We start from the raw sequence: 16,823 nt of genomic DNA on the forward strand, positions 1-16,823 counted from the left end.
CTGTCCTTTCTGGTATAAAAGCAGATAAAAGGTTAATGCTTTAACATTGAAATGAATAAACAACTGTATAAGTGTTTTTTAATTCCTTAAAGACGATGGCTTACATGACTTTAATGTGCCACATAGGTGACCTGGTTTATCCGTCCTTTTGACCTGGATAAGTAACACATGTGACCTGTAAAATCAACCTTTGCGACCTTGATAATCAACCAATGTAACCTGGAAAATCAGCCTGTGATCTGGATAATCAACCCTGGTGACCTAGATAATCCACCCAGGTGACCAAGATAATCAATCTAGGTGACCTAGTTAATCATCCAAGTGACCTCAATTATCCAAACAGGTAACCCAGATCATCCACCCAAGTGACCTAGATAGTACACCCATGTGACCTGGATAATCTGCAAAGCTGACATGGATTATCTAAACAGGTGACCCAGACAATCCACTTAGGCAACCTGGAAAATCCAATCAAGTGACCTAAATAATCCACCAAGGTGACCCAGACAATTCCCCCGGTGACCTTGATAATCCACTCAGGTGACCTAGCTTATCAACTCTGATGATCTGGATAATCCTTCAAAGTGACCCAGATAATCAACCCATGTGACTTGGATAATCCAACCAGGTTACCTCGATAACACATCCAGATTACCTGTATAAACCACCTAGATGACCTGGAGTACTGGATAACCCACCAATATGACCTGGATGACCCACCAATATGACCTGAATAATCCACCCTGGTGACCTGAATAATCCACACAGGTGACCTAATTAATCAATCCAGGTGACTGGATATCCACTCAGGTGACATGAAAATCACCCAGATGACCTGGATCTACACCCAGAAAGACCTTGACAATCAACCCTGGTGACTTTTATTCATCCATCCAGGTGACCTGGATAATCCACACTGATTAACTTTACAATCCACCAAGGTGACCTGGATAATCCAACATGGTGCCCAACAAGGTCACCAGTTTTCATACACAAAAGTAAGAAGTAAGCGAATAAACTTAAAAATATTTACGAACGTTTACTACTTCACAAATAAGTTGCCAATTGACATTGTTTTTGTGAACCTGTACATAATTGAATTTATTTGTCAATTGTAAAATTACATTATTGCTTGCATGAAAATTCAAAAATGCTGGTTTACAAAAACTGAAACCAAAACTGAAACGGATACACATGCCAGCAAACTTAATGGCAGTTAAGGTCCTTCAGAATCTAGTAAACACCGCATATATCCATAATAAATAATTACTTATATTAATAATTGTTGAGTACTTAATGTATATAGCATTTATGTTTCACAAATAAGTGAAAGGCCTGTGTAGCACAGTGTAGCGCATACGCTTTTGCCTCCAGAGGTTTCGGGTTCAAAGCCCAGGGAAGATATATATTGTATTCAACTTTGGTTGCCAATATAATTAGTTAAGACTGTTTATAGAATTATAGATTTGTAAGTAAATATATTTAATGACATTTTTCAAAAATACAAAAATATGTGAACAAGTCCCTTTAATTTATGTGTTAATTAAATCAATATTAAATCATGATGAATGTTCATAGACATGGGACCTTAAATTACTTGTTCATATATAAGTTGAAAAGAATATATCCCCAGATGTTGCATACTTATTGCAATATTGGTAGACTCAATTCTGTAAGTATTGGGTGTGTATACATATAGATACATACATGACAATATAATCACATACAGTGTTAACTAGGGTAATTTCCCATGCATACAGAAAATATTGTTCACATGCTTCCCACAAAACAAATGTGTTATTGCCACTAAATATACAAGAGTTACCCATCAATTACCAAGAGATGTCATTCGACATGCCAGATTACAAAAAATATAGTTGAGCTATCCTCTGGGAAAGCATGGCTTAATGCATGTGCATAAAGTGTTGTCACAGATTAGCCTGTGAAGTCTTCATAGGCTTATCAAGGCTGACATTTTCTGCACATAAGTTTTCATGTATTTTCATTTAAAGTAAGTATCTTCATAGCAAAAGTCCAATTAAGCCAGAAAGAGTTGTCTTTCATTAGCTTGGACAGCCAGAAAGAGTTGTCTCTCATTAGCCAGAAAGAGTTGTCTCTCATAAGCCAGAAAGAGTTGTCTCTCATTAGCCAGAAAGAGCTGTCTCTCATTAAGCCAGAAAGAGTTGTCTCTCATAAGCCTGAAAGAGTTGTCTCTCATTAGCTTGGGCAGACTGCGAAGGCTAACCTGGGACAACACTTTAAGGACATCAATTAAACCCCTGCTTTCCCAGAGTGAGGTTCATATTTAATGGTGTTGACAAGAATGAAAAGACTCATGCACTTACAATTTGTATAATATATCTACCTCTGGAGAGACTATTATATTCTGATCTTTTTTTTTAATGAAATGTTTTTCAGTTCAATTATTAACGCAGAAATTTTTGTATAAACTTTCTTATCATTATCTTTTGTACACTCTAATCAACAAAACTTGGGTGACGTTCATATTTGTTACCAAGTGAGATGGTTTTTTTTTATATGCATGTTTCATTTTAGTTGAAACTTTTGTTGCTTACCAAAGGTGAAGCAATTTCATGTTATGAATTTTTTTTTTACTTCTATCGTATTGATAACTTTTACTTGTTGTTTTATCAACACAAAAAATCTTGTGAAATTTTAGCAATTCAAACGCAAAAAAAATCTTAATTTTCTCATTCTATTAAATAATTGTACAAAGTACTAAATCAACTTCAAAAAGAAGTTGTGGATACTTGATCAGACACAAGAGACCTCCAGAGGGTGTCCATGTGATCACTAAACAACATTCACAGGTGAGATTTGATTACCGATCCGTTTGGCTGGTGACTTTGGTTTTAGTCCTGAGGAAATTAGCTCCATTATAAAGAAAACATTCGACTATATTGCCTCATAGAGGTTTTCTTCAATATTCAGGCAGAGTTTTCACACACAATACATGTTTACATGATAAATTGTTTGAGATACTCAAAATGGTTAATGCATATGAGCTGTGCTCTGTGAAAAGAGGGTTTAATGCATGTGCGTAAAGTGTTGTACAGGATTAGCCTGTGCAGCATGCACAGGTTAAACAGAGACCACACTTTCCGCCTTAACTGGATTTTCGCTAAGAAGAGACTTTCTTGAAATGAAAAATATCATAAAGGCAGAAAGTGTCATCCCTGATTAGCCTGTGCAAACTGCACAGGCTAATCTGGGACGACACTTTATGCACATGCATTAAATCCCCTTTTATGGGCACGGCCCATATTTTTACATAAATTAATTGCTTCATGTGAACATGGGTCTTATGCGGTATGCGGCCAGCTTAGTTGTAGACAAGCCTGTCCGATTGCGCAGTTAAGTCAGGAGCTACACTGACCGCTATTAACCCTTTTCATGCTGGGAAATTTGTCGTCTGCTAAAATTTTCGTCTGCTGAATTTCTAAAATTAGCATTTTCTTCAATTTTTTCAAAGAATACTATCAGAAGAGCAAACAGTTTGGATCCTGATGAGATGCCACAAACTGTTTGCAAAGGCCTTCAAAATTTGGTTCCAGCTCTGAAAGAGTTAAGTCATGCAAGGTTTCAGTGTTTCATTAGAAGACAGGTTAGATTCTGAGCAGACTGCACAAACTCGCAGGCTGGTCTGGAGCTCCACTGGTTGCATATGGCATAAGAGCCATTTTGGCACGACATAGGTCAAATATATTTATGGAACACTAATACTGATTCTAGCACTTTTGCTTTCAAATAGTATTGAAATATGTTTTGCTTGGATTAGGGCATCAATACAATGTTGAATTGTTCCAAGATCATTTTGTAAACATGGTGTAAGAACGTCATTCTTTCAAAACACTATTGAAGTGACAAGGTAAATCTAAAAAAATAAAATAATTTGCACAAACATGTCAAAATGCATCAATCATGCACTCTTCACTCTGTGTAAAACATATCATTCAAAAATAGCATAAAACAAGGTATACTTTCAATCAAATTTCTGAAGCACAATTATTTTCATTCTTCTAGCATTCAATACTAGTGACAGGGCTACACAAATCAGTCGTGTTCTGAGAAAACTGGGCATAATGCATGTGCGTGAAGTGTCGTCCCAGATTAGCCTGTGCTGTCTGCACAGGCTAATCAGGGATGACTTTCCGCTTTTATGACACTTCGAGTTTCAAGGAAGTCCCACCTAAACGAAAATCAAGTTTAGGCTGAAAGTGTTGTCCTTGATTTGCCAGCGCGGACTGCACAGGCTAATCTGGGACGACACTTTACCCACATGCATTTAGCAGAGTTTTCTCAGAAAAAGGCTCAAATAATAATTAGTACCATATAAGTACTTCAAGCCACTCTGATATATAGGTATCCAACAATACCTGACTTTGTTCGAGCTAATTTTGCTCGGTTTGCTAATGGAATCCTTGACTCAATTTCAGTGGAGGCTGAATAACAGGTGTAGGATTTTAAGATATACATTTGAATGTGATAAATATCTTCACATATGTTGAAAGCGCATAACAATTATAAGTACAAAGCAGATGATACATTCAGCATTAATTTGATCTCAAAACTACTGAACATAATTGTTTTAGAGGCCTAACAAATATAGAAATAGTATTAGATATTTGTTAAGTATAATAAAAACAAAATGAGGAATCCAAAGCAATATCTCTCTCTTATGATGAAATAATGAGCAATTTAAAGGGGCCTTTTCACAGATTTTGGCATGTGTTGAAGTTTGTCACTAAATGCTTTATATTGATAATGTAAACATTAAATTTTAAAAGCTCCAGTAAAAAATCAAAAATAAAATTTAAAAAAGGAAAAAAAAGTAGCCTTCAGCAGGGCTCGAACCATGCAGTGACCCCCGGAATCCTAAGTAAAAATGCACTAGCCAACTGAGCTATCCCGCCAAGCATACGTTATATAAGCAATCTTCGTAGTTTCACAAATTTAAACAACAACAACAGAACTCTTCAAATTATTCAAAAATTATTCAATCGTTTCGCGTTGCAAACGCTTTATAATTTTTAGGTTTTGAAATCGTCAAAAGATGCATATAGGGGCTATATTAGACCATCGCAAATGTTCAGTAATACTGTTTTCTCACAAATATCATAACTAAACCGAAAATTTGCGAATCTGAAACATCTTTTTTCACTTTTGTCAATTTACCACACCGTGAAATATCCCTTTAACATAGACATGTTTTAAAATAAATTCCCAAAAATAAATATTATTAACAATGGATAAAACAGTCATTTTAGAATGTACATGCATGAAAACATATCATGGTCATCCTAAGAATGTTTTAAGGCACCTAGCAGTGGAAGGAATGCATTTTGGATTCGGAAATCCTCCTTGATACCCAAGGACATTTACATTTTTAACAACATACATGCCAAATTAGGTAGTCTAATGATTTGTTCGCTCTTTAAACGTACTACTTTTTATGCTATTGATCTGTAAACACTTTCATACTTTATGTATTTATTCAAATATTAAAGTTTTAATGTAAAAAATATATACTCTAAAATATTGCATGTACTAAGTTTAATGTCTATATTTAGTTAAAGCATAAGGCCTACACGCACACTTTCCACACGTAGAACATGACATTGCATACAAGAGCAACAAATTAGATTTCTTATTAAAAACATGGGTTTTCCATGGCAAACATGTTGAATTAATTGTGTACACTGTAGGTGAGAACAAAGTTGAGTTGTAGCTGTATCACGGGAATTAAATAATTACTGCATCAGACTCATGGAAAAATTTACAACCGGCATGTACATAAGGAATCACAGAACTGAGGTTGGATACTGTTAACTACAGAGAGGGGTTAATACATAAAATCTATTTGCTTGGTTGATAAAACGTTAGTGCATGTCATGTTCCTTGTGAATGGATGCTTGCTTGTTGCTCTGATAGGTCAGCATATTATAATTTCATTATTCAGGCAAACTGAGCTTTCTTATTGGCTAATATTGATTTTCCTGTATTACAAACTACGCCTATCTGGTGGTGCTAGCCGGTGATTGATTGGGGCCATATGGTAAATGTACTTATTTAGAATTTTCAATGATCGCTTGATTGGGTGTTCCGGTTTCTTCTAGTTAAAAGTGCTATAGTGAGACAATGTAAGAGATAAGCTTTCAATGCAGAAATGTCATCTGCTGCAGCCATATGAGCGGCTAAATGAATAAAGACATGTGCATCAGACAGCGATTACAAACACATTATATTTGTAGGCCCCCTGGGTGTGTTCAAGTCACAATTAGAGCGCCCCAGGGCCCTAACATGGTCTGGGGAGGGACAAGCATACAGACCAGTGGTTTTCAAACAATTTAATGACAGATCACTTCCAAGAAACCTTGTTGAGGAACGGTCATTTGAAAGAATTGCAGTGCACTTGATACAAACCACTACATATAAGATTCAAGCACTACACTGTTTACCTTTGGTGGTAATGGATGAGGTTGAGGTTGTGGAGGCAGTGCTTGGAGTGCCCTTAACTGCAGCACTTCCCTGTTCTGCCTTCCCACCAGGAGACTTCCCTGGAACAAATAAAATGGTATCGGATGATTAGTAATACGAATGGGAACAAATCCTGAAATCTTATTTGAATATTCTATTTATCCGTATTCAAATTATTAAAAATATTATGTTTATAAAACCATAATTTCAAATATCTTAACTAATGAACGTCAAAAAGGGCATCCTTGAAGAAGTTAGATGCAGATATCATTACTTAGATGAATTGTTAGTTTGAAATGATAACAAGATTAAACAGATTCAGGATTTTTTAAATAAATGTAATCAGTTTAAATTAATGTAACTTAAATCTAACAAGATAATCATAATATAAATATGCTGATTGGGTAATTAACATGCTAGGCTGTTTGTTGTTTGTAAGATCAATGAAATGTGACCCACTTCAGTTGACTCTGTCTCACTCGGGAGTCATTTACATGTCAATTATTTTGGAAAAAAATACATTGACATCCTTGCAACCTGACAGATGATTTACAAACCAAGTAACTTAAAAAAACAGCAAACTTAAAACGTGAATCTGTTGTTATAAACTTTGTAATAGCGCCAAACAGTTTAAAATCATCTCCAGCCTGGGATTACCAGAGATTAGAGGTTATATTTTAACCACAGTAATTGTCATCCACATAAATTCTTGTAGTACAAATGTATAAAAGAGGTAGGAGTTTTCCAAGGAAATACACACTGTGCATGCTAAAACTAACTCCAAGTAGAAAAAGCCTTATATTTTACGTTATAAACAGTTAAATGCCATTTAATCCTTGAACAAAATTCCCATAAGCTAACATTTACAGGGAAATCTACTGTGTGTATAAACTATGCACTGCAATTACCCTTTTTGGGGCCGGGTATTCTGGAGGCGTTGTCCTTGAGCCCCTTCTTTTCAGCCTTCGCTTTGGCTGCCTCCTCTTCCTTCTTCATCTCCTTCTCCTCCTGATATCAGACCCAACAGTTATCTCCCTTTAATGAATCCCAATATCAGACCCAACAGTTGTTTACCTTCTGATATCTGACCAATATTTATCTTCCTTAAAGGCATCCTGATATCAGACACAACAGTTATCTCCCTTGTATGCATCTTGATAACACACACAACGGTTATCTCCCTTTAATGCAATCATGAAATTTTAAGATTTTGTCAAATTTGATGTTTAAGTTGAATCTTTAATTAAGTGATTTTATTTTGAGATAAAATAGCATCACTTCATCACGTCATATCATGGATTCTGAGACCACTGACATGTGTGTTTAATGAAAATGAATGATGAATATTTAGTTAAATCCAGCATAAAATGCAATGATATTGAAACATTTCAATCTGCAATAATGAGATTCAACACCCACTTAAATGACGCAGGCAAATAGGGTAATTGGATGCTGTGTTATTGTGTCAAATAATGATAATTAATGTCGACAATTGTTGTTACAGTATTTTACAAGGTCTTACAAGCACTTATCAGGAAATACACTACTTGAAAAATGTCAATTAGCAGTTGCATGCATACTGAGAATATTAACATTCACAAGGTTATCAATATATGTGATGAGATTGCTGATCAGATACACATTTCTGTGCACATTTGAATATGTAGGTTACCTCATCAACAACATCCATAAACATTAATGTCAATTAAAAGATTATGGGTTTACTGTAGATTTAATATACATGATTTTTCAATACACAAGCCAAAAAAACACACAATTATCCCTTGTCATTTTCCCAAGAAAAAATGAAAATTATAGTTTTTGAGCATCTGCCAAGTAGTTAAAAGAAAAGTTCAGAAATATAAGCATTAACATCTTGAAAATGTGAGGATATACACTTCAACACCATTATTTCGAACACCGATAATCCTAAATCACCGTTATTTCAAAGTATTTTTCAGGTCCTGATTTTGGTTCTTTTTTGTTTAATGTAAAATTTTATTGTTAATCTGAACTTCGTTAAACCGAAGAAATCATTAATTAGAAGTGATTCTGTCGGTCCTATAAATCGCACCTAATTATCAATCTTTAATCCGAAGTCATAATTGCAAAACACTGAGCGTATTTGCGTACATTTGTCGTCTGCGTGTGGCGCGTCAAACGCCGATATCTACACCATTGTCGTCTACGCGTAGCGTGTTAATTTTATTATGTCGTCAAAAGCCTATAATTGCTATGTATGTAGTTTTGCATTCTTTAATAATCAACAAATGTGTCACGTTAGGTCTGAGTAAATGTTGTCCAATGAAATGCATCATATATAAACTCTACCTTTTAAACAAAAATCAAAATGTCTGATACAAACAAGTCAAACACGTTACTATTATACCAACCAAATGTTGAGCAATCTGGAGAAGGGCCCGGCACCCACAACGAATTCCACAACGTTTTATTTTTACAGAATCAAAGAAGTGTTCTGTCAAATGTTTATTTCGAATTATCGTTAATCTGAAGTTTTTTAACGGTTCTGATGACTTTAAAATAACGGTGTTGAGATGTTATGTACATTTTTTCAACTTCTTATTATATATATTTTTCAAAAACATTACACAGTTTCATGTCCATTATTGATCAATAAAAAATTTAAAACACATACATTACAAACAAACGTTGTTTCACAATACTGTAAAGGTACCTACAAAACAAGTTTTCTTTATCATACTCAATTTTTCAAAGTTTTTTGGCAATCTGGCATTCTGCATTTTGCCAAGTACATATGTACAAAAGATAGACTCAATACTGGCACAATAAAAGTTTGGTTTTCATGAAATCTTACTTAGTGATATTTTACCATTTCAATGAGTCTTTTCTCTTCTGCTTCTTTTTTCTGATCTTCAATATCTTCCTCCATCAGAATTCTTCGAGTCAACTGCAAAATAGCATGTGGATAAGCGAATTACAATTTTTAATGCATTCTGATTGCTCATATATTACCCATGAAAAAAAAACTTTCTTAAAAATGTGGCCAGTTATCTAGTTAACCCATTTTTAAATTAAGTTAATTAATCTACTGTACCAAACACATTTTTGCGTATTTAAACAAGAGATGTGTTTGCAGAAACACAATGCCCCCTATTGCGCCGCTTATTAGCCATAAATTTGACCTTGAAGTGTGACCTTGACCTTTCACCACTCCAAATGTGCATCTCCATGAGATACACATGCATGCCAAATATCAAGTTGCTATCTTCAATATTCAAAAATGTATAATCAAACTTTAACGAAGGTTAAAGTTTAAGGAAAGAAAAATACAATGATATTTGACCTTGAAGGATGACCTTGACCTTTCACCACTCAAAATGTGCAGCTCCGTCAGATACACATGCATACCAAATATGAAGTTGCTATCTTCAATATGGCAAGTTATTAAACTTTAACCAAGGTTAAGTTTTGGGACACACACATACAATGAATGAATGAATGAATGAAAGACAGACAGGTAAAAAACTATATACCCACGATCTTTTGATCTGGGGGCATACAAAATATCAAGAAAGTAGAGAAAAATACCAATCAAGGAATCAAACAGTAGTTCAACAAGATAAATGTCTCAATACAATTACTTCTAAGGCTTGTTTAGAGAGAAGTAGAAGCACACTGATAAGCATGAGTATTGGCTGTACTATTTTGGTGAACTACTGTATTTTTATTCTAATTTACAAGTAAAGTCTTCAATCTATTTTGCAAAAAAGGTTTTGTCTTAAGCTTATGCCCCTTAAACCTTGCAGCACTTTGTTCAGAAGGTAACTCTTTCAGTGCTGGAACCGAATTTTGAAGGTCTTTACAAACAGTTTGGATCCAGATGAGACGCCACGTGGCGTCTCATCAGGATCCAAACTGTTTTGCTTTTCTGATAGTATTCATTGAAAAAAATTCTAAAAAAATGCTAATTTTAGAAATTCAGCAGACGACCTTTTTAGCAGACAACAAATTACCCAGCATGCAAAGGGGTAATGTTCATGAGCAAATAACTCGGGGAATGTTCCAATTGTTAGGCAAGAAGAAAAGGTCTTGCAACCATGTGTTCTGAGGAAACTGGGCATAATGCATGTATGTAAAGTGTTGTCCCAGAATAGCCTTTGCAGTCCGCACAGGCTAATCAGGGACGACACTTTCCGCCTAAACTTGATTTTCTGTGAGCATGAACTTTCTTGTAACTAAAAATACCATAAAAGCAGAAAGTGTCGTCCCTGATTAGCCTTGGCGGACTACACAGGCTACTCTGGGACGACACTTTAAGCACATGCATTAAGCCCAGTTTTCTCAGAACGCGGCTCATATGCATTTCATTTTAATGCCAGGTTAGAAGTTTCCATCTAAAAGCTTGAAAAATATGAAAGCAGTTTGCTCTACAACGTATGTCTGACCAGCCAACAAAACAGTCTAAAACAGAACGACTCCAAAACGACTCTTAAACTTTGTTGGCTGCAGGAAAAAAAGAACAGTAGAATAAAATCAAGCTGAACTTACAGCAGATTCCATCTGCACTGGTATTTTATCCATTTCTTCGACAGCAGTTTTCACAGCCTGGAGCACATCCCGGTCTTTCTCCCCGATTAACAACCTCCGAACACAGCCATCCAACGACTGATGCAAAGTCTTATCACTCGGCAACTTTATCAATCGTTTTAAATCCGGCAACACTGAACACAATCTGTAGCGAATATTCGGAATTGGGTCCGTATGCAAGCTCACAAGATACTCAAAGAAAGTCTCTTTGAAAAATGCCTTGGAGTAATATTCTATTGTCACTTTACATATGTCTATAAACAAACTGCGATCTCTACAGCTTCGACTATGACAAAACTCTGGAATGGAAAATAAGAATTTATAGTAACTGCATGATGAGATCTCTCAACTTTTACTTTTCCTTTATTTAAAAGTTGACAAAAACATGGTATGCACTTGGAAAAATGGAATCCATTTTGCATGCTTCTTAACAAATATTAGAAATTAATACGAAACATAAGCACAGCTCCAGAACATTATTTCAGTATAGGGGTTATTTAAACATGAAAATTTGAACTCATGAGAACAATGCAATGATTTTTTACTATGTATGAGTGTGTGCCTACATGTAGATTGCTCCCTCTCTACTAAACACTATTTGCCCACATGTTGACTAATGCAAAACAAACTTTTCATGAAAAACACAGTCTTGTAATCTATATTAATGGTAAATGTAAGATGTAAAACATAAACACTGCATGCAGATTTTTGTAATGTTTCAGTGTATCATAACCTTTATATCAATCAGTTTTGTAAAGTACGATTGCCCAAGAGCATATGATCCATTAGGTTTTCCTTTTAGCAGTTAATTTGTTTTTTTGTTGTTGTTTTTTTTATTCAATATCATACATACAATGTAAACATGTATATGATCATACAACATAGTGATTGTACAAAGCAATAAAGTTCAGACATGTTATACAAGATATGCTAATATATATTTTTTTTAGAGAGAAAAGAAAAGAACAACAGAGAAATAGTTATGAAAAATGATGAGTTGTATAAAGTCGGAAGAAAGCATACTGGACTTGTGTGTTTTGTTGTATATTCACAATGATCTTGTCAGATTGAAAAAAAATAAAATAAACAAAACTATTTTAGAAAGATAAACTAACATTAGAGTGAAATGTCTAAAAGTGGACAAAACATTATGAGAATTTAATCCGATTCCATTTTTGTTCAAAGATTTGTAATGTGTCATTACTGAGGGCTATTTCTTTCTCAATCTGGATTTTTTGTTTAAGACTATGGACAAAACAATTAAAATTTGGTACTTGTTTTTTGTACTTCATGTTTAAAAAAAAAATAAACAAAACTATTTTAGAAAGATAAACTAACATTAGAGTGAAATGTATAAAAGTGGACAAAACATTATGAGAATTTAATCAGATTCCATTTTTGTTCAAAGATTTGTAATGTGTCATTACTGAGGGCTATTCATTAATATTAATTTGTTTGTTATAGACTGTTGAACATCCGATTCACAACATCCAATAGGTTTGCCTATCAGCAGTACTAATGCTTGTGCTAGACTGCAGACTAGCCCGTTCTTAACACCAATTTATTTTGCCTTCAAATATATGAGCCGTGCTCTGTGAAAAAGGAGTTTAATATATCTGCGTAAAGTGTCGTCCCAGATTAGCCCGTGAAGTCCGCACAGCCTAATCAGGGATGACACTTTCTGCTTTTATGATATTTTTCATTTCAAGACAGTCTCTTCTTAGCAAAAATCAAGTTTTAGCGGAAAGTGTCATCCCTGTGCGGACTGCACAGGCTAATCTGGGATGACACTTTACACACATGCTTTAAACCCCCTTTTCACAAAGCATGGCCCATATGTCAGCATACCTGACACGAGGGCCTTTAGGAGCTCCCCACGGTGCTCCATCCGCTTGAGGCTCCGGATGAGATGCAGCGTAGAGTGGGCGGCAGCTAATCTCACTGGTAATGCCCTCTGCAATGAAACATCAATGGATACATATATATATATATATATATGGCTGCAGATGTCACTATATGTTTGAGACATAGGTGATTAGATAGCTTAAGGTGTCACTAAAAATAGAAGCAAATGCTTTGTCTAAAACAGGACTTATGCAGGACTTATCACCACACACTGCTTTCTCAGCAAGTCAATCCAAACACTTAATAGATTTGAAAGTTTTCTCCGCAAACTTATTAATTAAATACCATTTCAAGTTTCCTCCACAAACTAATACCATTTCAAGTATTCTCCATAAATTTATACCATTTAATGTTTTCTCAACAAACTTATACCATTTCAAGTTTTCTCCACAAACTTATAACATTTTAAACAGAAAAACCAACTGACCACCAGAGTGACTCCAATTTACATTCTCTCTGCAGGGGACTTGCAATGAATTCTTCAGTCCAAGATTTTTACTAAGCATAAGTGCTAAAATGTTGAATGTGCAATAACATGTGAGTTAGAATTGGGACCTGAACAAACTCTGTGGGCCATGCAAATATTTCAACTCCCAGACCCAGACCCTAATCTTAACATGCCACAATAATTATTCTAAAGAAAACTTAGCATATCAAAATGGATGCTTCTTGACCCAATGCTTTTAAATCCCATGATGTTGCAAAATCACTCAGCCTTCAATTGTTTCAAATTGTAATTCAACAAAGTTATATTGCTTATAAATGCAAGAAAATCAGAACAACAGCTTTTTTGTATAATAATTTCTTTTATTATACTGCAATCATTTATTCTACGGCTGAATAGTCAATACACATTATAATATATGATCACAGTATCTACAGCTTTCAAAAACAAATGGACATGATTTTTACAGGTTACTCTTTTCAAATTAGTAAAAACACCACAGAATTGTTAAAAGATGAAATCATTTACAAGAAAGGCTGAAAATTGCTTTTAAAACAAAATGACAACAATTTTACAGGTCATATATTTTTATAAATAGCAACACTTCAACAGCATATTAACCTCTGATTGTCTTGTGTTACATGGTTGTTCCACATAGACACAGCATATTCTTATCTGCAATTCTATGAAATGGGGAACCAGACATTTGGTTCTAACTTTCGACTACGCATACTTTTTTAAACAGACTTTCCAGAGTATGTCATATATTGGCTTTGAACGACCACCACCTAAACCAATGAAATTGCATTTATTTATAAATCATATGATAAATGTTATGGACAACTTCAAAGTACATTATCGGAATCTAATTCCGAAAAACAATTCACAAAAAGTGGAAAGAAAACTTACAGCTCTCCTGAGTTTATTGAATAATACTGGAATGATTTTATTGAAGATGTTGTCACTATTTGTGAGGTACTGGAAGCAGCGGAAATGCTCCACGATAGTCTCCTGTAGGCGCCAGTCATTGGACGCTGCTATCACAATCTCCGCTGATAATATTGCAGGGATAATGTCCGATATCTGGTTTTGCTAAAATGCAGATGGCATATTGAAAGCATTGTATACAGTAGGACCAAGTAGCCCTAGATTTCACAACTGTGTAATAAGGCATTGCCACTTTGAACTCACAAAAATGATTGGAACAATCTTTGTAAAGGACAACAATATGATGTCACATACCACAAATCAAAGCTGTGAGCTGTGTGGTTTCAGAAAAGTTGTGTATGTTACTATGCTATATAATTTAATATAAAACATCTCATCCCAGGGGCATATAACACCTTTTGGCCTTGCTGATTGGGTGAATATTTTTAAAGTAATGGACGCCAAGGGCAGCACAAATTTTGACCCAAATGGCATGAGTTGAAGAAACTTTGCAGAGAACCACTATACAATATAACACACCAAATATTAAACCACTGACCCTTACGGATAAAGAGAGGTTTTTGGTGTTTTTTTACTACATACCTCAGAGGCTCTTTATAAATCACATGACAATGGAAGCATGGCCAGTTATGAATTTAGTTGCATGATTTTGAAGACCGTTTAAGAGAAACTTTATCTGATGCCTTATTTAAACTATCAAAGTTGTTTGCCTTGTAGTTTTTTTGACGAAGATGTTTTAAACATATTTTTCTATGTAACCACATAAAACATGTGACCCCTTGAGCTGGGTCAAATTTGAACTCAGGGCCATGTGGATATACAAAAAGCACTTGCAAGCAATATTGCAGGAATTATGGAACATTTCAAGATTTTCTAAAATACACAAGCAACTTTTCATCAATATTTAATTTATAACTGATTTTTTACTTTGCTGAAATACAGACGTAATTTGATGGAACTATTTGACTTCGCCACCAATATGGCAGGGATTGGATTCAACAACTATCAATATTGCTGTAAGCACAAGCTTCGAGACTTTGCCATCACTTTCAAAGCAAAACCTCTATATGTTATACAAGAGTCAGTGTAACTTCAAACTTTGACAGTTATCACAGTTCAACCCTAAGCCATTAATTGTATTCTTAACCAAAATCGAACAAAACCCTCAAATGCATAAAGGGAGGTTACTCACTTTAGAAGCTTAGGGCCATTTACAATGTACTAATACACATAAACATTAACAAATGAGGAAAGAACAAAAAAAACATAATCTGACACATTCATAGAACTGTTAGCCTACAAGGCTGTTTAACCCTTTCCTACGCAGAAGCAAAGTGAAAATTGCTGCATGCAACCAGCATAAAACCAGAACAACCTGCGAGTAACTCACAGTTTGTTCAGGTTTTAAGCTATTTGCTGCTTATCAGTTTCTCATGATGCCGTTCAACTTGAATCTAGTAATAAAAGTCTTACATTTAATTTAGCCTCGCTTTGTGAAAGGAGGTTTAGTGCATGTGCCTAAAGTGTTGTCCCTGTTCACAGAGTGATGCTCAATTAGTGTTTTTTTAACCCATTTATGCCTAGTGGACTCTCCCATCCTTCTAAATTGGATCAATTTATTTCCAAAATTAGGGATGTCTAGTATATTTATTTCTATATTAAGAATATTTCTTACAGAAATTCCTTTAAGCAAACAGCGCAGACCCTGCATCATGCAGCATCTCATCAGGGTCTACGCTGTTTGCCAAGGCCTTTTTTCTAGATGCTAGGCATAAATGGGTTAAAGGACTGTGGGACCCCAGGGCAGTAACTCACCTTGACCTCGTGCATGGCCTGCTGAGTCAAGGGCCCACATATGGTGGTGATTGTGTCGGGGAGGTGGGTGACGACCCCCTTCAGGACCTCTGTGTTCTCGTCCTTGAGCAGCACGATGAGGTCACTGAGCAGGCTGGACACGTGCGAGCCCAGCAGGTTGGCAATCTGACATAGAATTAAGAGGAATTAAAATTACACTTTTCTTCAAAGAAAGGTTAAATTTTGTTTGTTTTCTGCCAGTAAAAACATTAAACACAATCTTAAATATAATTAACAGGAATAGCAATAATACAATTATGCAAAGAAAGTTTTATTTTGTTGGCTATCTGCAATGAAAAACATATTAAGTGTTGGCTAATTATGCGTTAAAAAAAAGTAAAATGTGGTCATTTTTATGCAATAAAACATAGAACCACTAGATTTTTATGAGATCACTACGAAGGCAGGACACATGGGAGTCAGGCAAGTTGGCAAACTGACATATACAATAAACCCTTTCCGGCTAAGAGGAAAGGTGAAAATGGCTTTTGCAACCAGCATAAAACCAGAACAGCCTGTAACTCGCAGTCTGTTCAGGTTGTGTGCTGCTTGCTGCTCATCAATATCTCAGGGTTGGATATGAAGCCTTTGCAACTTAAATTAA

The 16,823-nt window shown here is 35.1% G+C and overlaps 1 protein-coding gene across 1 annotated transcript in view; it reads right to left on the reverse strand.

Annotated features, from left to right (window-relative positions):
- LOC127875075 (serine/threonine-protein phosphatase 4 regulatory subunit 4-like) overlaps positions 1-16,823 on the reverse strand; it is a 106,579-nt gene that overhangs the window by 15,131 nt on the left and 74,625 nt on the right. The window contains 7 exon segments of the mRNA XM_052419895.1: positions 6,480-6,578; positions 7,407-7,506; positions 9,350-9,427; positions 11,029-11,366; positions 12,916-13,021; positions 14,327-14,509; positions 16,181-16,345. Coding sequence (XP_052275855.1) covers positions 6,480-6,578; positions 7,407-7,506; positions 9,350-9,427; positions 11,029-11,366; positions 12,916-13,021; positions 14,327-14,509; positions 16,181-16,345 — 1,069 coding nt within the window.

Source organism: Dreissena polymorpha, chromosome 3, assembly GCF_020536995.1.
Source record: "Dreissena polymorpha isolate Duluth1 chromosome 3, UMN_Dpol_1.0, whole genome shotgun sequence".
Taxonomy (NCBI): Eukaryota; Metazoa; Mollusca; class Bivalvia; order Myida; family Dreissenidae; genus Dreissena; species Dreissena polymorpha.